Source organism: Equus przewalskii, chromosome 20 (genome assembly GCF_037783145.1).
Source record: "Equus przewalskii isolate Varuska chromosome 20, EquPr2, whole genome shotgun sequence".
In the NCBI taxonomy this organism is placed as follows: domain Eukaryota; kingdom Metazoa; phylum Chordata; class Mammalia; order Perissodactyla; family Equidae; genus Equus; species Equus przewalskii.
Window position 1 is genome coordinate 49,203,774 of NC_091850.1, and position 23,053 is coordinate 49,226,826.

The window sequence follows — 23,053 nt, forward strand, 5'->3', positions numbered from 1 at the left end:
GTTCCTTTGCTTGTTACAATCCCATCTACGCCAATCCCCTTCACTCTTCAAAATCTGTTTCCTTTATTTCCGTTGGAGGGCTTTATTGCATTGGGAAGTCTGACTTCCGAGTTATTTAAATCCTTGGGGTATGAAGGCAGGAAAACCACGCTCGCTCGGCCATACTTTACCACCCATTTCTCGCCTTTCTGACTTCCAGTGGGAAAAGGAATGTTGTTCAATTACACTGTTAAAAGATAATTTTCTGCGAAAGGAAAAATCACGACTCCCATACAGATATAAAAATGAGCACGTGTTAAAGATTCTGTTTTATTCATTTAAGAGGGAACCAAGCAGATGTTATAACTGGTTCAGAAAAGTCAAGAAGCACAAATTTATATGGAGTGAAGAAATGGCCCAGGAGGTTACCCTTTAGGCGAAGGGGGGGGACAGGCAGCTCCTTGGAATTTGGAGGTTGAACACGCATCAGTGATCCTCATGGGTTCTTCATTTGTAATCTTGTGGAGGCACTTGCTGTGAGAAACAGGGCTGCAGGGTGTGGAAGAAAAAATTACTCATTCATGACACTTGCTTAAGAACAGGGAGGCAGACCTTATCAGCACCCTTGTGATAGGTGTGGGGACCACCGCGGTGGGGTTTTACAGTGGAGGAGAGAGACTGGGTTCAACTCTGAATACAACAAGAAGTGGGAATTTATACCCATGGAGCAAAGTAGGGGACAGTGGATGGAGAATTACTGAGGAAACATCAGGGGTAAGGGGATTCCAGCTAAAACTGACAGCATTCTTGCAGAAAACAAGGGTGATCAGACACATGCAGCCACTCCTGGCCACCACCCCTTTCCGCAGGGGAGTACCCTTGCCCGGTCAGTCCAGTGGGCGGCTCTCCTGGCTGTAAACTTTCCTTTTGGAAAGTAGGTATCAACTGAAGGTAAAGTAAAAGGTTCATATTCAAGGCTGCTTTGAAACGGCCAGGATTTCCTGTGGTCTCCGCATTCTCGTCGGACAGCCCAGGTAAGAATCTGCCTAAGGAGTGGGTTCTCGAGAAGTAGTGTGCAGTGGGGTGTAAAATTTACTGCTGCTGATACTGGATTGTTCTGACTTCTTTTATGAAGAATAGTTCTATAATGTAGCTTATGAAAAATAGAGTCAAAATTTCTTTGATCAAGTGACTAGCTCTTAATTTTTCTTTCCTTAAAGTTTAGTTATTTTATTTCTAGTTACGAACATTTAGAACATTCTGGAAAGTACAGGAAATAATATAATAGCCACCCATATTCACAGGATCCAGATTTAAAAGATATTAATATTTTGTCTTATGTACTTCACATCAAAACTTTTTAAAGAAATAAAATTTAACAAATACAATTAAAGCCAGCAGTCTTGGGCCGGTCCCCTGGGCGAGCGGTTAAGTTCGTGCGATCTGCTTTAGCCGCCCAGGGTTTTGCTTGTTCGGATCCTGGGCGCAGACATGGCACCGCTCATCAAGCCGTGCTGAGGCAGCGTCCCAGAGAGCACAACCAGAGAACCTACAACTAGAATATGCAACTACGTACTGGGGGGCTTTGGGGAGAAGAAGAAAAAAAGAAGAAGATCGGCAACAGATGTTAGCTCAGAGCCAATCAGGAAAAAAAAAGCCAGCAGTCGCCACCCTTCGCCCAGTAACCACTGTTCAATGGTGGTGTTTTATTCTCACACACTATATAGTTTTACTACAGTATATTTATTGATAAAGTATGTACTATTTGGGGGTTTTAGGATTTACTTAGCATCAAAAAAGCCATTGTCCTTTTATATAGTGCTATGTTTTTGAGATTTATCATGTTAATAAGTACACATGTAGTTTATTCACATTGAACTGCTGTACAATATTCTTTTTATGAATGCGTTTCTCTCCTAGGGCTGCCGTAACAAATTACCACAAATTGGGTGGCTTAAGGCGACAGAAATTTATTCTCTCATGGTTCTGGAGGCCAGAAGTCCGAAATGAGGTGTTGGCAGGGCTGCGCTCTTTCTGAAACCTGTGAGGTCTCGCTTCCTTGCCTCCCTCCTAGCTCCTGGTGGTTGCTGGCAATCCTTGGCTTGTGGATGCCTCACTACAACCTGCCTCTGTCTACACATGGCCTTCTCTCCTGTGTGTCTGCCTCTGTATCCAGATTTCCCTCTTCTTATAAGGATATCAGTCATTAATTAGATTAGCAGCCCCCTCATCCAGGATGATCTCATTTTAACTTGATGACCTCTGTGAAGACCCTATTTCCAAATGAGGGCACATTCACAGGTTCTGGGGACTAGGACTTGAATGTATTTTTTGGGGGGACACAATTCAACCCACAACAATAAATAAATCACAGTGTATCCCGTTCTTCTGATGGTCAGTTAGATTGCTTTCAATTGTTGCTATTATATCTGTGCCACCAAGAGCAATCTTCCATAATCATTGCATGGGTGCATGCACACACACACACACACACACACACACACACACACACACACACAATGTGAGCTTCTCTAGGGAATATGCCCAGTCCTGGCATTCCTGGGTTAAGCGTGTCTCTGTCAGTGACCTAACCGGGCTGCTTTCCAGAGTTTGTATTAATTTACACTCCCTCTCATTTCCTTATCTGGGCACCGTCTCTTGGGTTTAACAGATTTGTAGCAAATCTGCAAGATGTAAAATGGTATCTCATTGTTGTTCTTGGTGTAATTTCCTTAAATACCAGTGAAGTTGAGGATCTTTTCATGTGTTGATGGGCCATCCAGGTGTTCCCTTTTGTAAAGTGCCCGTTCATATCTTCGGAGCATTTTTCTATTGGGCTTGTCTTTTTCTTGTTTATTTCTAAGAATTCTTCCTATATTTTGTTTAGATACTAAGTCCTCTGCTTTGAGAATAGTATCTTCTTCTAGTCTGTATCTTGTTTCCTCACTTTGTTTATGGAGATTTTTATCTTGTAGGGTGTAAAGTTTTAATACAAATTTTAAAGTCTTTTGTTGTGGAAAATCTCACGGACACTCTCCCCCACCCCTACCCCTCACTGGGCGTTTGTGAAGCAGATCCCAGACACTGGTCATCTGTATGGACATCAGCACGTGGCTCTAAAAGATAAGGACTCATTAAAAAAAATCAAACATAACTGCAATACTGTTATTTCCACCTGCCCATTAACAATAATTCTCAATAACAGCAAATATCTAGTCAGATAATTTGTCCCTAGTTGTCTTATAAATGTTTTTCACAGTTGGCTACTGCTGTGGACTGAATTGTGTCCCCCCCCCCCCCCCCCCCCGTTCGTGTGTTGAAGCTCTAATGGTATTAGGAAGGGGGGGTCTTTGGGGAGTAATTAGGTTTAGATGAGGTCATGAGGGTGGTGCCCCCATATTGGGATTAGTGCCCTTATAAGAGGCCAGAGAGCTTGTTCTCTCCCTCTCTCCCTCTTCTCTCTCCTCCCCTTCTCTCTCCCTCCCTCCCTCGGCCATGTGAGGACCCAGTGAGGAGGCCGCTGCCTGCAGGAACCACAGCCTAATGTCTGTTGAGGAGAGCCCTCGTCAGAACTGGACCACGCTGGCCCCCTGATCTTGGACTTCCAGCCCCCAGAACTGTGAGAAGTACATTTCTGTTTTTAAGCCACCCAGTTTATGGTATTTGTTGTGGCAGCCTGAGCAGACTAACTCATGTTTAATGAAATGAAATGTGTTCAGCACTTCCTTTATGGTTTATGTTTTGGGTCTCATGGAAGAAATTCTGCCTCACTCCAAGGTCAAGAAAAAAGTATTCTCCTCTGTTTCTTCTAACATTTGGTTTCGCCCTTCCTGTTTTGGTTTCTGACCACCTGACGGGTCGCTGTGTGTGGTCGGTAGGGGTCCTCTGTGGTGTGTTTTCTCACCTGCATCTCTCGGCGGCACGTCTTTTATCCCTTTATTGGCTGGTGCGTCCTCCTGCCCCTGCCATGGCCTCCCAGAGCCCAGTCTGTTCCGACTGCCTCTCTCTGCCTGCTCCGACCCTGCACCCTGCGGTGGGGCCTCGCTGACGTGCACATCGCCCCGCTCCCTCATTTCTTCACCTCTCCTCTGCCCTCGGACCTCCTCCCTGCTCTCCCCGAGCTGTTGACTCTGCTGCTTAGTTCTCCCAGCAAACAGATGCAAATAGGGAGCATCCGCCACCTCCTGCCCCGGGCTCACCCCCTCAACCTATATTTGTGTCCACACCCTCTGCCTTCCCTCCTGGGGCCGTGGAGGACCGTGGAGGACGGTGGAGGACCGGTCGGTGCTTCCACAGAAGGTGCCCCCCTCACTGTGCTGATCCCATCCCCTCATCTAGCCGAGGCCGCTTCCCCGGTGCCCCCGGCACCATCAGTTTGGTTTGGTGTGGTTTTCCTCTCTACGGTATCATTCTCATCCACATACAAATATGCTGAAATTTCTTCCATTAAAAAAAAAGACTTGAGGGGCTGGCCCTGTGGCCGAGTGGTTAAGTTCGACGCTCTGCTTCGGCGGCCCAGGGTTTCGCGGGTTCGGATCCTGGGTGTGGACGTGGCACCGCTTGTCAGGCCATGCCGAGGCGGTGTCCCACATGCCACAACTAGAAGGACCCACAATTAAAAATACACAACTATGGGGGCTGGCCCCGTGGCCGAGTCGTTAAGTTCACACGCTCCGCTGCAGGCGGCCCAGTGTTTCGTTGGTTCGAATCCTGGGCGCGGATATGGCACTGCTCATCAAACCACGCTGAGGCGGTGTCCCACATACCACAACTAGAAGGACCCACAACGAAGAATATACAACTATGTACCGGGGGGCTTTGGGGAGAAAAAGGAAAAAAAAATAAAATCTTTAAAAATACACAACTATGTACTTGGGGGACTTAGGGAGAAAAAGCAGGAAAAAAAAAAAGGACTTGGGGGGTGGCTGGTGGTGTACTGGTTAAGTTTGTTCACTCTGCCTCAGCAGCCCAGGGTTCGAAGGTTTGGATCCTGGGTGCGGACCTAACACTGCTTGTCAAGCCATGCTGTGGCAGTGTCCCACATAAAATAGAGGAAGATTGGCACCAGATGTTAGCTCAGGGCCAATCTTCCTCACCAGAAAGAAGAATAAGAAGAAGAAAGAAAGAAAGAAAAAAGACTTGTTTCCATATCTTCCTTCCATCTTTTGTTCACTCTCTTTGCTCCTCTTTCTGGCAGAAGTCTTAGAAGAGTTTCTGTATTCACTGTCTCTGAACCTCTCCCCTCATTCGCTTAAGCCCACAGCAGCATCCCCCCACCCCACTCCTCCATGCCTTCTCTCACCGAGCGCACCCTGACTTCCGCTTTGCTGAACCCTGTGGTCCCCCTCAGTCTGCATCTCTTAGGCCTCCTTGCAGAATGCTGCAAAGTCCACACTATCCCCTTCTCGAAACCCTTTCCTCTTCTGACTGTGAGAAGGACACTTGTTTACAGTATGAGAGCTGAAACAGGAGGGCAGGGCCTTGCCTTGGTCGACCTTGGCTGGAACGTGCATGTCAGTGACTCAGGTTTTTCGCTGCTCTGCACAGGTCCGTGGATGATGGCGAAAGTACCAGTAGTATTGATTTTGGAGTTACAAATGAATTTAGCGAGTAGGCAAATTCATAACTGTGGAATCTGCAAATAATAAGCTTCGACTGCATATGCTGATCACTCTCCAATTCAGAGCTTGAGCTTGGACCCCTGCCCTGAACTTCTGTCTTGTTTCCAGCCATCCACTCAGCTTGTCTAGCAGACATCTCAAGCTTACTTGCCCCAAACTGAAGTCCTGGCCTTAAACCTGCTCTCCTGCACTTCCTCCTTATTTAAAGACACTCTGTCCTTTTCCAGTTGCTCAGGCAAAAAAAACCTCGTCAGCGCTGATTCCTCTTTTTGTCTAATGCGCCACACATGCCATCTGTCAGCAAAACCAGTGTGCTGTACCCTCAAAGCCCAGCCAGACCTGACCACTCCCACTCTTACCATGACCGTCCTTGTGGAAGCTACGTCATCTCTTGCCTGGATCATTGCAGTAGCCACCTATCTGGACTTTCTTTTCGTCCACCTGACAATCTCTTCTTAAAACAGCCCCTTGGGTGATACTTTTAAATTAGGTCAAATAAGGCCACTCCTCTTCCCAGAACCCTCGAATGGCTTCCATCTCATAGTGAGGAAAAAGCAAATTCCAACCAAAAACATCACCCCCTGCTCTCTCTCTCCCTTGATCTTTCTGTTCCAACCACCCTGGTCTCCTGGCTGTTCCTGAAAAATGGAAAGAAGGCAAACACTTGTACACTGGTCATCTAGATTCAGCCCTGTTCGCGATTTGCCATAATTGCTTTGTGCATCTGTATGTGTGTCTGTGCATGTGTGTTTTATGAACCATTTGAGGGTAAACTGCGGATGCTGATACTTCATCCCCAGGACGGGAGCACACATCTAAAAATGAGCACATTCTCCTACGTAACCACTGCTGTCACACCTGAGACAATTAGTAATAACTCGTAATAGCAATTATCATCCATATTCATGTTCCCCCTTGTCCCCCAAATGTGTCTCATGGCTGTTCTTCATTTTGAACCAGGATCTGGTCAAGATTCACACAGGGCATTGGGTTTTATTTCTCTAATTTCTTTCAGTCTCGAGCTGTCTCACCACCTTTACTTCTTTGACATTGATTTTTGAAGTTTGGCTTATGAAATAGAGGGAAGCATTTCCTCTCTTTTATTCTGCCTATTTGTCCGTTTGTTCTGTTTCCAAATTTATTAGCATAAGGTTGTTCATACTAATTTTTTATGATTTTTAAAGAGAAAATCTTTACTTATGTCACCTTATCCATTCCACATATTGTTTTGTTGTTGTCGTGTGTGTGTTTATCATCCTTTACTTTTTATTGATCAGTTTTTTTGGAGGTATGCCTATCTTATAACTCTTCAAAAAAACCTTTTTAAATTTAATTAATTAATTAATTATTTTTTTAAAGATTTTATTTTTCCTTTTTCTCCCAAAGCCCCCTGGTACATAGTTGTGTATTTTTAGTTGTGGCATGTGGGATGCTGCCTCAGCATGGCTTAATGAGCAGTGCCGTGTCTGTGCCCAGGATTTGAACTGGCGAAACCCTAGACTGCCGAAGCAGAGCGTGTGAACTTAACCACTGGGCCACCGGGCTGGCTCCCTTTTTTAATTTTAATTTAAAAAAGTTTAATGTTTTTCTATTTTCTCTATTGTTTATTTTTATCTCATTCTTTTCTCCTTTTGGTTTTATTCTGTTTTCTTCTCCTTGCTTCTCGAATTGGATGCTTAACGTATTTTAATTATTTCCTCTTGTCTAATATATGCAATTGAAGAGGATCAGAATATGTTGCCCCAAATGTGGCACTTTGACATATTGATTATTTTGAGCTGACAGCACTTAGGAAACAGCAGATGCAAGAAGAGCACTTTGCCCTGCCCTCTCTGTGTAAAAGCAGGGCATTAATCCTCCCTCCCACGCCCAGGATGAAGGGAGCAATTCTTTTTTTTTTTTTTTTTTTAAGATTATGATAGATTACAACCTTGTGAGATTTCAGTTGTACATTATTGTTAGTAATGTTGTGGGTACACCACTTCACCCTTTGTGCCCTCGCCCCACCCCGCCTTTTCCCTGGTAACCACCGATTGGTTCTCCATGTCTATATGTTAACTTCCACCTATAAGTGGGGTCATATAGAGTTCGTCTTTCTCTGTCTGGTTTATTTCGCTTAACATAATACCCTCAAGGTCCATCCATGTTGATGCAAATGGAACAATTTGGTCCTTTTTTATGGCTGAGTAGTATTCCATTGTGTATATATACCATATCTTCTTTATCCAGTCATCAGTTTCTGGGCATTTAGGTTGGTTCCACGTCTTGGCTATTGTAAATAATGCTGCGATGAACATAGGGGTGCATGGGATTCTTGGGATTGCTGATTTCAGGTTCTTAGGATAGATACCCAGTAGTGGGATAGCTGGGTCATAGGGTATTTCTAGTTTTAACTTTTTGAGAAATCTCCATACTGTTTTCCATAGTGGCTGCACTAGTTTGCATTCCCACCAACAGTGTATGAGGGTTCCTTTTTCTCCACACCCTCTCCAACATTTGTCACTTTTGGTTTTGGATATTTTTGCCGATCTAACGGGTGTAAGGTGATATCTTAGTGTAGTTTTGATTTGCATTTCCCTGATGATTAGCGATGATGAACATCTTTTCATGTGTCTATTGGCCATACTTATATCTTCTTTGGAGAAGGGAGCAATTCTTATCACCAGAGATGGAGAGCCTCACTGAGATGAGTCTGCATAAACAAACCTTATTAAAATAACCCTCATCTTCCATCACTTCTCCCCATCTATTTCCCAATCACTCCTCCACAGTTTATTACCCTTTGTTAAAATGGTATATAAGCCCCGAGTCTAACCATTTCTTGGGTTCTAACTTCTTTTCTGTGAAGCCCTTTTGTACTTAAAATTAAAAATATTAGTAAAAACTGTATGCCTTTTCTCTTGTTAATTTATCTTTTGTGAGTTAAATTCACAGGCCCCCATCTCTGAACCTAAGAGGGTAGAGGAAAAGTTTTTTCCTCTCTGACACAATCTAGGCTGTAAATATTTCTCTGAGTATCAGTGTATTGTTTCAACTTTCGCTACATGGTGTTATCACTGTAATTCAGTTCTAAACCATTTGAGTTTTTATGATAATTTCTTCATTGTACTAATATCATATTTTATATAAAATCTTTGTTGACTTGAGTTGTGGGTTAATATGTGGGCAATTTTGGTGACTGTTTCACATCTGCTTGAAAAGACTGCGTATTCTCTAATTGCTGAGGAAGAGATCTGTGTCTTCATGTTCAGCATTCCCAGATTCCCCTCTCTGATGGAACCTCAACTTTTAAAAAATTCAATCTGAGAATCTGGTCTCAAATAGTGAATTTAATCTATTTATATTTATTTCAGTCACATTATTTCTTCCTTTATAGTTGATAGGTTTCTAATTTTCTTTTCCTTCTCCTTTCCTGCTTTCTGTTTGTTTGGTCAAGCTTGTTAGGTCCCTTTCTCATTTCTTCCCCACTCTCACCGTCAATTTCTCCTGATTATTGTGGATGTGGAGCACTTCCTTGCATGAGCTCCTCTGCGACAGCAGTATTTTCTGGCCTGGATTGTGAAAGTCTTGCTATAAAGTGCATTTGCATTTGCTTCTGCCAGGCGCCCTGGGGCCTCCCTGCCCAGGGTCAGCTTTATGGGAATTTCTCAGCCTAGGTCCTCCTACTTGGAAAGGGCCACGTAATCTTGGGCGTTTGGTTTCTTTTTTCCCTTCCTGGGCTTCCTTACCATGTTCCTAATCCTGGTTGGTAGAGTTTTTCTTTTGTTGTTGGTTTTTGTTTTTATTTTCCCCACTAAATAGGAGCCTTTGAGGGCTCAGATGTTGTGTGGGGCAGTCCCAGTTACAAATCCTGTTTCTTGGGGTCCCCAGTCCTCACTAGACACAGAAGCCTGAGCCTGGTTCTGCTAGGGCCTGCTCCAGCATCCCTGGGCTCCCGCAGCGTCTGGTCCTGCCATCCTGACCCTGGCTTTCAGTTTCCTCTCCCATCCCGGCTGGGGGTTGTTCCCTTTTTTCCTGTGAGCTCCACTATTGTTATCTTTTATTTATTGGTTATGTTCACTCTGGTATTTCTGGTGTTTGTAAAGGGAATGGGTTCCTATTAGCCCTAGTCCACGGTGGATTCCTATTAGCCCTGTTCTGCGGTGTTCCCAGAACCAGAAACGATCATTGATTTCTTGCATGAATACACTATGAGTATAGTTAAAATTAATTTTTTTTCTGTACTCCTGATTTTAGTTTACTTACTGTTTATAATCTTTGGATTTGCACCGTTCAGAATGTAATGCATGTTTCTCTCTCTGTAGCCCGACTTAAATATCTGCAATGGCTAACGAAGCACACCCTTGTCCATGCGACATTGGCCACAAGCTAGAGTATGGAGGGATGGGGCGTGAAGTTCAAGTGGAGCACATCAAGGCTTATGTCACCAAATCCCCCGTCGACGCGGGCAAAGCCGTGATTATCATTCAAGATATATTCGGCTGGCAGTTGCCCAATACCAGATATATGGCTGACATGATAGCAGGAAATGGTTACACGTACGTATACAATTCTGTTCCTTTGCTTAAATTCATGTAAATTTCTGTGATCTATTTTGTTCCTTTCAGAGAAAACAAAACCAAAAACTCTGACTGTATTCTAAGTTACATTAGCCACTTCCTTAGTTCACTGGGGTGCCGGTAAATGGGGAATGTCACCTGCACCTTAACCACTCACCTGGTATCTAGTGGAAGCCACCTGCTCCCAACCCTTCCCTGGGTTTCAGCTCCTCCGGGGACTGCCTGGCCCTGTAGTCCTGGCGGACAGTGAGGGAGTCATTTCCCGACGTGGGGCGCTGCCCGGACACAGGTACAGGACACAAGTACAGGACACCTGGGCTGGACCTCCTCAGCTCTGAAATGGACCCATTACTTGAGCCTTGAAGCATCTCAGCCTCAGGTCAGATTTCACGGGCAGGTAGCCCGTGGTGATCCTGGTCTCAACATGAACTCTCATGGCCTTGTCTGAATTAGCTGTTCCAGGACTGGCACCGGGAGACCTCACTCATCTCCCAAAGCTCAGGCCGTTGTCAGATCACGTGGCCGCGGCCCATCTGGCAAACACTGTCACTTGTTTGCTTCTCACTGTTGGAAACAGCTTCAGCAAAGCCCGGAGGAGAGGCCGCATCGTTCCTTCCTCTCTGGCTTCAGAAAGCGTGAAACCCAGCAAGGCTCAAGTGTGTGCACCCTTTGTTTTCTCAAAAAGAGAAGCTGGGAACCAAAGGGTGCACCTCCTTGGTTTTCCTACCTAGAGAAACCGATTTAAAGGAAGCCACCCGGTGCCACGTGATGCAGAGTTAGTGCACTGGGAAAAGAGGACTTCTACTTGATTTCTCACTGTTTCCCGACCCCACATTGCCTCTGGCAGATGAGGCAACTTCACTTTCTGGGAGAAAGCCCAGGAATAAAAGCAATAGCCAATCCCAGTTGCCTTCTGGCTTGGCCAGACCCCATGCCGAGGGAGGGCGTTTCGCGATAACTGACCTCGTTCTCCCAACAACCCTGCCAGGGTGGGGCAGACATTGTTCCCATGTTTTAGATTAGGAAATCTGTGTGTGAAGACTGAGGTGGCAGTTCCCTCAGTCACCCAGGAGCAATGAGCAGGCTGAATGGGGCAGTGGCTTCCGATGTCTTCTGGTGGGTCCTCAAGCTGGAGATGAGCGTGAAGAATGAGGAAAGACGCCTTTGATTTACAAAGCCCTTTCCGACTTAACACAACTCATTTTGCCTTTAAAATAATCCTCTGAGGGTGCGCCCTGCAGGGTGCAGCCTTTAATTGTCAGATCAAGAAAAGGAGGCTAAAAGTGGTGAAATGACTGTTAAGGTTACAGGGCAGAATGGGGCGGGGAGGGTATTGGGACTTGAACATAGATTCTTCTGACCCAGATTTCAGCCTTCCTTCCACCCCTGCAGGAGGAGCTGTTCCTCCCTCCATGGTGATGACCCTGTATTTTAGGAAACGGGTCCCTGGCCGGAGCAGCATTGGCCCCAGGCTCCTGGGTTGACTGCAGGCGAGATGGCCCTGGACTCTGGCTTGTTTGTTCTCCCTTTTAGAAGCTGCTGTAGACTATACCCTCTGGGCAGGACATTGTGCCCTGCTGGCATCGTGGGCAGAGGCTGGGAAAACTGCTTGGTCATAGTGACTGGACTTGCTAACCAGGTGTGCCCTTCTGGCCTGAGGCTAACGTGAGAAGCTGGCTGCCAGGAGCCACTCCTTGGGGACAGAAGGAGTCCTCGCCCTGCCTCAGGCCCTGGCCACCGGGTCCCCTCCTCCTGTGCAGCGATCTCGTGGGGCGTGTCATTTCAGAGGGGCCGGGCTGTAGGCAGGCTGCCAAAGGCTGTTCACCTACGGTTGTGAAATCCCAGATGGCCTGGCCTGGCGCCAGCTGGCCTCTGCTACCATCAGAGCTGGCCCTCACGACCACTCCTTTTCTTTCCCTGTGAGCCAGAATCGCCAACGTAGCAGGTTTCCTAAAGAGGTTGTAAGCAGATACCCTCATTGAGGAGGCGTGACAGCTCCGAAACTAAGATCCATTAATGTCCCTGTTTTACAGAACCATCGTTCCAGACTTCTTTGTAGGGCAAGAGCCGTGGGACCCCTCTTGGGACTGGGCCACCTTCCCGGAGTGGTTGAAAACAAAAAATGCCAGGAACATCGATAAGTAAGTTATCGGCGCCGCGCAGGGCTCTGGGGAGGCCCGAGGGAGGGGTGGGCGCGGCCTCAGCGTTCAGACTCCGCCCTCCCTCCGTGTGGGACTGGGAGGCCACGCGAACCGAGTCCTTCCTAAAGCCTAAGGATACGTTTTCATTGAGCAGGTTTCTGAACTGGAAGGTTGGAAACCAGCAAGCACGCCGCTGCCCCAGCAGCTCATTTGCGTCCCTTCCTAGAAACTCCTCTTGGCGCCGATGCGGAGGGAACTTTGCGGCAGCACCGGTGGTGCGCGTTCCCTTGACCGTGGGCCTTCTGGGGTCCATGGGGTCGAACTCCTTCCTTCCCCTCCTGGCTGCAGAGCCAGTTGAGACAAAGGGCAGAGAAAAAGAAACTCAGCCGTATTACTGCTCCGCTGGTTGGAAACCGTGGCTCTAGGCTGAGGCTCCAAGGGCCACCCCTCCCCGCAGCCTAAACCTTGACCCTCCTCCACCACCCTACCCCCCACTTTGAGGAAAGTGGGGGAATCCTTCAAGCTTGCAGCCTTTTATTAAATTAGCTCCGCGCGGTCCAGAAGCAAGGACCAGAGCTCTCAGCTGCGCTCGGATCCCCTTTCCTTCTGTCTGGAGGACTAAGTATGGAGTGGGGAAAGAGGCCAGGAATGTTGGGCAAAAGGGGTTCGCCCGACACCAGCTCCGAGTCACCTTGGCCATTTGTCCTTCTTAATGCTCTCCTCTCCCATCACGGTACTTTCTTCCTCCACTCCCAGAGCCTCCTGTTTGATAAGCTGTCCCGAGTCAGGTGGAACTCCCCACTTCTTTCTTTTGTTTTGTTTTGTTTTGTTTTGTTTTGTTGAGGAAGATTAGCCCTGAGCTAACATCTGCCGCCAATCCTCCTCTTTTTGCTGAGGAAGGCTGGCCCTGAGCTCACATCCGTGCCCATCTTCCTCTACTTTATATGTGGGATGGCTACCACAGCATGGTGTGCCAAGTCGTGCCATGTCTGCACCTGGGATCCGAACCCACAAGCCCCAGGCCACCAAAGCAGAACGTGTGAATTCAACTGCTGTGCCACCAGGCTGGCGCCTCTTTTTTGTTTTTTAAGGTTGGCCTTGAGCTAACATCTGTTGCCAATCTTCCTCTTTCTTTTTTTTTTTCTCCCCAAAGCCCCAGTACATAGTTGTATGTCCTAGCTGTGAGTCACTCTGGTTCTTCTATGTGGGATGCCACCACAGCATGGCTTGATGAGCGGGGTGTATGTCTGCGCCCAGGATCCGAACCCGGAAACACCGCTTAAGCGGAGTGCATGAACTTAACCATTTGGCCTCCTCCCCATTTCTTTCTTCTCCTGCCAGAGTCCTGCAGATGCCCCGCTCTCCAGAGCTGGCTCCGGGGCTGGGATCCCTCTGTCTCCTGGCCTGGTGGCCCCAGGCAGAGCTCCACCCACAGCCCGGAAGGCCCTGCCAGGGCCTCTGCCTGGCTCCCCAGCTCCCTGGGGCCAGACCTGCCTGTGTTCTGGGCACCCTCTCTCAGGCAGCCTGTACGGGGCAGCTGTGCTTCTTGGCCAAGGCTAGGTCTCCCTGGGGGCTCCGAGCCGGCTGTCAGAGAGGGAGGGGCTGCCGCCTGCCCTGGGAGCCCCCAGCTTGGTCGAGTACCCGGGACGGTATTTGGGAGTATGAACCTAGGGTCTTGCGGGCAGGAGACCAGGGCCATGGCTCTCTGTGGGCTTGCCTCCAGGACACCAGCCACCTTGCCCTAAGTCCGCCCCGTCCTGGGGAGTCCACTGCAGGGTAGGAAGGCATGACTCCCTCACTCCGAGTCGGGGGACCCTGAAGGGCCGCCCCAGCTCCAGAGCAACCCGGTGGAGCTGGTTGGGGAACTGCACCACAGCCCAAGCTCTCCCTCTGCCCAGTCCTGCCCCCCTCCCTGCCCTCCCACAGTGCTGACCCCAAGATTGCTGGGGAGTAAACGTCCCGCACACTTACCCGCTTCCAAGGCTCCCTCCCCGGGACTCAACCTGTGACCCCAAGAAAAGAAAACAGAGCAAGACATTCAGAGGAAATTCGAAGTAGAAACACAAGAGAACCAGAGAGACTGTGATGCTAAGAATACGAAATTCAGCTTTGTGTGTGGGGGTGGGGTGGGGGAGGACCTCAAGGACATTTTCCTGCTTTCTAAGGAGAGCTATGTGGGTTTGCCGTGCATCTTTGAGCACAAATCAGAGTGATGGTTTGTGGCAGGCCTTAGAGCAGCCCATGGTGCTCTTCCACGGGGGAAAGGAGAGCCGCATGTTTTCAGGCAAAATGAGACATACACCAGAAAGACTAACTTTGAAAAAAGCCCAAGTCCTTGTATCTCGTCAAGTGTCTTTTGTTTGCAAGTGATAGAAAACCCATCTTGAATACTTAAGCAGTCATGGGATTTATTGCTTTATGGAACTGAAAAGAGGTAGTTTCTGGCTTCAAGCAGGGCTTGGTCCGTAACTCAGAAGAGATCCCCAGGACTCGTCCTCCCAACGTCTCTCAGCTCCATTTCCTGTATGCTGGCTCCGATCTCAGGTAGCTTTTGCCTCTGGGTGACAAGATGGCTGCAGTAGCTCCAGCCTCCCATTGGCCCCTTTCCTAGCAACCCAGCAAAATACTTTTTGTCCCGATGGTTATGACTGGGCCACAAGTCCATCCTTGCATCAATCTCTATGGCCAGGAGATTGCTGTGCTCTGATTGGCCAGGCCTAAGCCACATACACCATTCCTGGAACTGAGGGGAGAACCCCCAAGGTACATGGGCCAGGCATGGGGAGGGGAGGTTCATCTAAAGCTAAATCCTGGGGCTCCCAGAAAGTGGGAGAACAGACTTGGCAATAAAAGCACAGACATGTTCACTTGAGTCAGTTCCAGAATTTTTATAGAAATGCCCTCTTCCTTCTTGTCCACTCTAATTAAGGTGGTTATTCTTAAGATCAAAGCACTTGAGAAAAATTTAAAAAACAAAATGACAAATACTATTGCTTATTTCATTTTATTTTGCAGAATCAATTACTGCTCTTCTAACATTAGGAAAATAACTACTCTCACACAGGATGTATGGTACCTATGTTTAAATGTGTTCAAAGATAAGTTATGATCAAAAGAAAAAAGGAAGTCCAATAGAATTGCTTTCTCCTTTTTTTTTTTTTTTTCCTTTTTTTTAAAGTGCAAACAGACAGCATTTTTCCCCATATCGGATCAAACAGAACTTTCTGGGCTGGCTTTGCAGCCCTGCCTCCATTTGGGTCTATTGCCTCTAGTTGAAAATGCTTCTGAGTTCCAAACAGCCAATTTGCAAATGAACCATCTGCAAGACGAGGGGCAGTGTTCTTGGCCCCCTCATGGCTTAAATAGTCCTGGTGACTTTCCAAATATTGCTGTTCTCTTTGGGCACGAGAAGACAAGCCGTTCAGAGCTGGGGTGTAGGCAGATGGAATGAATGTGCCAAGTCAGACAGAGTTTGGGGAGCTGCCCAGTTGCGGCTGGTGCCTGTGGAGAGGAGAGAAGGGAGCCTGGGGCGCTGGGCCAGGGCAGATCTTGGGATCTGGTCTTAGGAGCCTTGCTGCGGCCTTTGGCCGTTATCCCGAGGCTGCAGAAGGCTTCTCTCAGCTTGCAGCGGGGAAGTAAGCTGGTCAGATCCGTGTTTTGCAAGGACGCCCCCATGCAGCCCTGTCCCGTGGTTGGAGGAGGCTGGGCTTGGCAGACAGCCCTGGCAGGAGATGTGGGAGGTGGTTCACTCCACTCTGGCAGGAGGTGGTGAGGACGAAGCTCTGAGAGTAAGACTCTTAGAGCCTCAGGAAACCGCAGCTGAGAAAGCCCGCGTACCATCAGCATGGGACTTGCTGCCCAGCGCCCTTCCCAGGGGCTCACAAACTACCTTTGTGTCTTGAATATTTTTTCTTGAATTTCTTTCTGTTCTAGAGAGGTTGATGCTGTCCTGAGGTTTCTGAAACAGCAGTGTCACGCGAAGAAAATTGGCGTCGTGGGATTCTGCTGGGGTGGAGTAGGTGTCCATCATCTGATGGTGAAATACCCAGAGTTCAGGGCGGGCGTGTCCATCTACGGTAAATCTGCCTTGAGCGTTTTCACACAAGGAAAACAGGAGGAGGGGTGGAGTGACAATAACCAGGAGCCTCTTCCTCAGCCCGGGGTCCCTGTGCAACACAAAGCCCCATTGTGCAGATGGCGGCTCTCAAGGAAATCGGCTTTAAAAATCTGCAGGTAGAGGTCGGGTTTGTACTGTAGTTGCCAGAGGATGTCACAGGGAGCGAGGAGGCCTGGGTCCCAACAGTGTGCCTTTGGGAAAGTCACCTCACCCCAGGCCTCGATTTCTTCACCTGGGACGAACGGAATAACAACATTTGTCTCTGTGATAATGGTTAATACCAAGCAATATTTTTATGAGGAACATCTATGAAAATATTTTTCCACGATACAAATTATTCTCAGCCGCATGCACGTACGCAGAATACAAAGAGGGAGAGAAAGCAAAGGAAAGCTCGCTCTAAAATGTAAATAGCCACATAAACATTTCAGCCCAAACAAACCAAACGGATCCGGGCAATGAAATAAGAACATTATGTTTGTGTATAGAAACGGCATACCAAGTTCACGATAGAGAAACATTCAGAGCATAAAAATGTCAGAAAAAGGAAATTTGGCCGCCTTTCACAGTAGTAAATCATACAGTTGTACTAATGACTGTTTGGCTTAATGGTTCCTCACTGTGGTATTTTCACCTACTTTTCACATTTTAAAAAGCCCGTTAAATATTTACTGCCACAAAAGGAGATAAACTCAGGACCTTGCCCTCCACGGTGTTGAGCCCCCTGGCCCACGCCGGTGCTCGGTGTGAAATAGCCGGAGGCGCTCCTACGTGGACGCCTCGCCCGCGCCCCCTCCTGGCCGCTGTTGTGCAGTGCACGGGCTGCGCAGCGTGGCGGGACTCAGAAGCATGGGGGCATCAGACAGGCGTCCTGCCACAGAAGGCGGTCTTAACAGAGAGGGGCAGGAAGCGTGGCCGTCTTTCCTGTGGCTCCCTGCCTCCCAGAGAGGAGGTATAGGTGAGGGGAGGGTGTCTGGGTTACCTCGATTTGTTGTGCTGCCAACACAATGGAAATAAGAATTCCATTCTTACTGGTAGGTAGAAAAAAAGAAGCTACCTATTATTTTCTCCTACCTGCTGACTGAGTCTGGTCCGTGACCAATCTGAGTCAGGCCCCTCTGTGAGTCCTTCTTCTGGGTAGGCCCCGAGCTTGGGCTCTGTCCCGCCCACTGGGTCAGCCTAGGGGGAATCCCCCATGCAATTCCTCATCCCCCCCCACCCCCCCAGTACTCCATACCTTGTCACCCTGGCCTGCCTTCAGCAAGAATCCCATCAAGTCTTCTGGCCAGAGCCCTCCTTACCCTGAGGCTTTCTCCTAGTAGTTTTCATCCCTTGACCTCTCTCTGCTCCTTGGCCATAGATCCCCACTTGTTCTTGTACTTGGGGTTAAGCCTGGTCTGTCCCCTACTGCAAACCCCACGATACAACCTTCCTTAACAACTGTCAGAATCATCTTTTCTTTAACGCCACTCTTAAAATCACGTATTGCAAAACTTTTGCTTGTTTTCCTTGGGAGTGGGCACACCCACCGTTGTCGTCTGAATCTGCAACAGAACTTGCTTTTGACTAAATGATCTATACAATTCTGAAACGAAGGATGAAAACTAGTTTTTGTGGGTAGGCTGGTAGGACCAGATGTTGTGCCTGGGACTTCACACCCGTGGTCTCGTCTGAGCACAGACTGTCAAACAGCTGCTCTACCTAATGAATGAGGCCACTTAGCACACTGAAGTCAGAACCCATGGGGCTTGTGTAGACCGTGAGAAACTTCTAGAACAGTGGTGGTCAGAGGGTCCAGATTTGAAAGTTATCACCTCCTGGTTAAGGGAGGCACAGCACAACAGGGAGCCTTTTCCAGGCTGCTCCTGTTTCTTCACTTGCCCAGCAGCCGGCAGGGTCTAATTCCATGATTTAATGGCCTGATTCCTAGTGAAAGAAGCGGAGAGAAGGAAGATCTGACTACATAAGTTTCTCTTTGAGACTGATGTTATAGGCCAGGCCACTTCTGTGGCATTGCTAAAGAGAAAGTAAATAAAACCCCCAAAGCACATATTTTACTTTGAAAAATCAAACCTAACTTGACATTTTCTGCATCTCGTGTGTGGAAGTCATACCCTCATGTCCTGTCCCCCTTCTCAGGCATCGTCAGGGATTCTGAAGATGTGTACAGTTTAAAGAACCCCACATTGTTCATTTTTGCTGAAAATGATCCCGTGATTCCTCTGGAGCAAGTAAGTTGGCATCTTTCCTCCGCTCATCTGTATATTTAATAACATGATTTGGCATTTCTGGGAAAACATCCTAAAGGGTTCATTTGTTGCTCCAAATATCTTTCAACATTAAAGTTTTAAAGGAGGGTTTTATTGGGGACTTAGAGTGCGATTGTAAGCCCCCAAAGGGCTCGTGGCATGGCCTGGTCACTGGGCTTAGAAGTAGGCCTGGCCCTCCTGTCCCCCCAATGTGTAACCCACGAGTTGTCACAAGGTCTGTGTCCTTAAGACGTGGGTGTGTTAAAGCCAGCGCATCGATAAGGAAAAAGCAGAAGACAACTGTGGTTCAGGAGCACTTGTTTAGAAATTATTGTTGTGGGGCCGGCCCTGTGGCCGAGTGGTTAAGTTTGTACGCTCTGCTTTGGCGGCCCAGGGTTTTGCTGGTTCAGATCCTGGGCACAGACCCAGCACTGCTCATCAGGCCATGCTGAGGCAGCATCCCACATGCCACAACTAGAAGGACCCACAACTAGTATATGCAACTATGTACTGGGGGGCTTTGGGGAGAAGAAGAAGAAGGAAAAAAAAAGATTTGTAACAGATGTTAGTTCAGGACCAATCTTTAAAAAAAAAATAAATTATTATTCATAATCAATACATATATTAATATACACTTATAACTTATATTTGAATATATTGAATTACATGTTGAATATATATATTGAATATTATATATTGAGTAATATATAAAATATATGAATACAATTTCAAATAATTGATGTATCATTTTTATATTGCTCTGAATTCTCTCCTATAACTAACTGTTATAAAAATTAAAAATTCATTATAGCTATGGAACTTGATTTAAAGTGTTGATGTTGAATCTCTTTTATGAGCTGGCACAGAAGATTTGGAGAATGGGAAATATTATTAGAGGGTTACAATCATGTCGTCATGAAACCTTTTGCCTGCCAGGTCTCGTTGCTGACCCAGAAGTTGAAAGAACACTGCAAAGTGGAGTATCAAATTAAGACGTTTTCCGGGCAAACTCATGGGTTCGTCCATCGGAAGAGAGAAGATTGTTCACCTGAAGACAAGCCCTATATTGACGAGGCGAGAAGGAATTTAATCGAGTGGCTGAACAAGTACGTCTAGCGGTGGCCACGTGCAAACTTCCTCAAAAGAGCTTTCATCCAGAAATTTGCTTTGAAATACTTGGATCATTTGATTTAATTTTCACCCTATATACAATAAATCAAAGAATCCTTAAATTCATTATTTCATCTGAAACACAAATTCAGTAGAAAAGGTTAATTATGAAATAATTTAATTTTTAACACATCTATAAATAAAAAATTTAAAAACAGGTCAGCACCTGAAGAACTTGAGTGATAGGGTAATATTGTAGTAATGTAAACTTACGGCTGTTTGAGCACCAGCTGACAGCTCGGGCGTGGCCTTCCTCTTCTTGAACTGAGCATATCCTTTAAAATGACTAACGTTGCAAAGCCGGGACAACATGACCTGTAAGCTCAGGGGCATTAAAGGCCCACATTAATTAGAAATGTGTCTTTGTCTTCATACAGATGACTTTGTCACATTCATACATGGCGCTATGAGAAATATTGAGATTAAAATGGGGTTGCATTGACCTAATTATATCAAGCTAATAAACTTACTTTTTGAATCTTTGAATTCGTGGCTTTTCCTAATAGCTGATAAAAACAATGAGTCAGAGTTACCATCCAGCCATCTCCCAGGCAGTGGCATTTTCGGGTCCCGGGGGCCGGGACCGTGTCAGAAATCTGTGTTGAGTCAGAAGGGTGGTGGTGTAAAGGGTAGAGTTTCAGTTTTTACATTTAAATTAATTAAGATTGAATCAAATAAACCCAGCTCTCAGTAGCCCTAGCCACGAGTCAAGCGCTTGGTGGCCACGTGTGGCCGGTGGAACCGTATGGGGCAGTGCTCCTCTGCACTAGTGACTGCACCTCCATCCCCTCCCTGCCTCCCGTTGACCTTCTGTAGATCCTCTTGTCCCCCATGTGACAGCCCCGCAGTGAGTCTGTCTCAGTTCCAGTCCAGGGAGTTTCTTGGTGACTAGACCAGACAGCTGTCCCTCCCATCAGCCCTTCCCAGTGTCTGCAGACACCAGGAAGCCTACTGGTTTCCCTCCCACTCAGACCCGGGCCCAGCAGGAGGCTCCCTCCATGGGGTGGGACCGTGTGCAGGGGGTTTGCTTGGGTCCTGGGGCGAGGCTGGGGCTGTTTTCATCCCAGTGTGCCACGGCCAACTTGGGGCCATTTCTTATAGTCCTGGGGCTCTGGGAGGGAAACCCAGGGCATGTCTGTTCTGGAAGATGGCAGCCAGAAGGATCCCTGCAGCCTTGGGGAGCCACCCCCACCCCTTCTTTTCTTCCACTGCAGGGCCTGAGGAGTCCCAACTGGGTGACACTTTTAGTTCTTTCTGTGAGAGCAGCAGGAGTGACAGACGGGTCCCTCTGGAGAGGGAGGGAAGAAGGGGGCAAGAGGCAGTGATGCAGGTCTGACCCCAGGCTGGGGAATGAAGAGGAGAGGAGATTCCAGAGCATTTAGAAGAGAACTGGGAGGGCACAGTGAACAACCTGAGGTCAGCTTAGAGATGATCCAGGATAGGGAATATCAGAAGAGAAGCAGGGTTGTGGGGGGAAAGAGTTTGGTTTGGGGCCAGTCTGGAATCTCAGGTTTTTTGGGCTGCAAATAACAAAAATCTCAACTAACAGTGGCTAAGAGAATAACATTGAAGTCTTAACAACACCCCTAAATGGATCCAAGAGTGTTCAGGGCCTTACTGATGTCAGGACACGGGTAGCCACATGCCATTCTGGGTCCCCTCCTCCTAGGCACTGCTCTGGGCTTCAGCCTCCCAAGACACTGGCCACAGCAGGAAGGGAGGGAGGAGCTCTCTTCCTGTACCTCTCTCTTTTTGTTAGGGAGCGAGCTGTTTCCCGGAAATCCCCCAGCTGGTTTCCCTGCATGTGTCATGAAAGAGGCTGAGAGTGGACATCATTAAAGGGGGGGTCCATGCCAGGATGACTGACGCTGACTCGCCCCAGGCTGGGCACAGTGAAGGAGGGAGGCCTGGATGCCAATGGGAACTGTCTGCCAGGGGGCCATGGGAGGTGTGGGCAGAGGGAGAGTGTGGGAGGCAGAATGGGCACAGAGGGGAGGAGCTGGCAGTGTCCAGGCTCCACCATGTTGAGCTGGCTGTGTGATTCGGGGCAACTCAACTAAATTCTCTGGCCGTCGGTTTTTGTCAGTGTGGGATCTGTAAACCGAGGACAGTGACATTCCTTTGCAGGGTTGTTGGGGGGAATAAACAGTCTCATATGGGGAGTCTCGTCAGCATGCTTATGCTTGGGTAATGGATGAGGCAGCTGGAGCCCAGTTCTCAGGGTGAACCAGTTGAAATCTGTGAATCTCACTCATGCTCTGTGCCCATGGCATGTTGTGGGGGGGGCTCCCATTGTTGTCATCCCTAGGAGACGGAGGCTGAAGGAGCAGCCAGCATCAAATAACGCACGTTGCTGTGCCGAGAGGGAAAAGAGAGCTCTGGAGGGTCTTGCATTGACAGGTAAATGCTTTGGCTTGGAAAAGATGCTTCTCACCGCTCAGTGGCCTGAGCTGGTCACACGGCCCCACCCAAGGATTGCACAAGAATCCCAGACGTGCACCTATCCCGTGCCCAGGAAGAGAGCCATGTGTTGGTGAGGACCACTGATTACCCCAGAGGTGGGAATGGAAGTAAGAAGCTTGAGAGATGGAATCTAAGAGGCATTGGGAAGAGACGTCTTGAGCAGGAGGATCCCCCCCCAATCCATACGCCCTCCCCACACTGAGGCAAGATGGGAGTGTATGAATTTCCTGTTGCTGCTGTGACAAATTATCACACTTAGTGGCTTAAAAACAAATCTACTCTCTCCCAGTTCTGTAGATCGTAAGTCTGGGTCGGCTCGGCCGGTTTCTCTGCTCCGGGCTTCTCAAGCCCAGTCAACGACGCACTGGCCGGCCAGGCTCCTTTCCTGAGGCTCTGGGAAGATCTACTTGCCAACGCATTCAAGTTCATGGCAGAATTGTTTCTGGCGACTGCAGGACAGAGGCCCCATTTCCTTTCTGTCAGCTGGGGGCCACCCTCAGCTCCTGGAGGCCTCTTCAGTGCTCGAACGGGTCCCGCAGCTCAGAAGCAGCAGTGAGCGTCCAAGCCTTCTCACGCCACATGCCTTGACTTCGCTCCTGCCACCTCTCTTGGTTCTTTTTGGTGAGCCCTTAAGGGCTCATGCGATTACAGTGGACCCCCCTGGATCAGCTCCCTATTTTAGGGCCAGCTGACTAGCACTTAACTGCGTCTGCAAAGTCCCTCACAGCAGTACCTAGATTAGGTTTGACTGAAT

The 23,053-nt window shown here is 48.0% G+C and overlaps 1 protein-coding gene across 5 annotated transcripts in view; it reads left to right on the top strand.

Annotated features, from left to right (window-relative positions):
- Positions 1-20,322, top strand: part of CMBL (carboxymethylenebutenolidase homolog) — a 27,403-nt gene extending 7,081 nt beyond the window's left edge. For 3 of the 5 annotated variants that reach the window (XM_070587212.1, XM_008524367.2, XM_008524368.2), the window contains exons 2-6: positions 9,905-10,138; positions 12,193-12,300; positions 16,234-16,376; positions 18,557-18,648; positions 19,603-20,322. In XM_070587212.1, coding sequence (XP_070443313.1) covers positions 9,924-10,138; positions 12,193-12,300; positions 16,234-16,376; positions 18,557-18,648; positions 19,603-19,782 — 738 coding nt within the window. In that variant the 5' untranslated portion in view covers positions 9,905-9,923 and the 3' untranslated portion in view covers positions 19,783-20,322. Of the gene's footprint in view, positions 1-439; positions 1,014-1,899; positions 3,599-9,904; positions 10,139-12,192; positions 12,301-16,233; positions 16,377-18,556; positions 18,649-19,602 lie in introns of those variants that run through there. The other 2 variants (XM_008524371.2, XM_070587211.1) reach the window with 2 other exon arrangements.
- Positions 20,323-23,053: the final 2,731 nt, after the last annotated feature.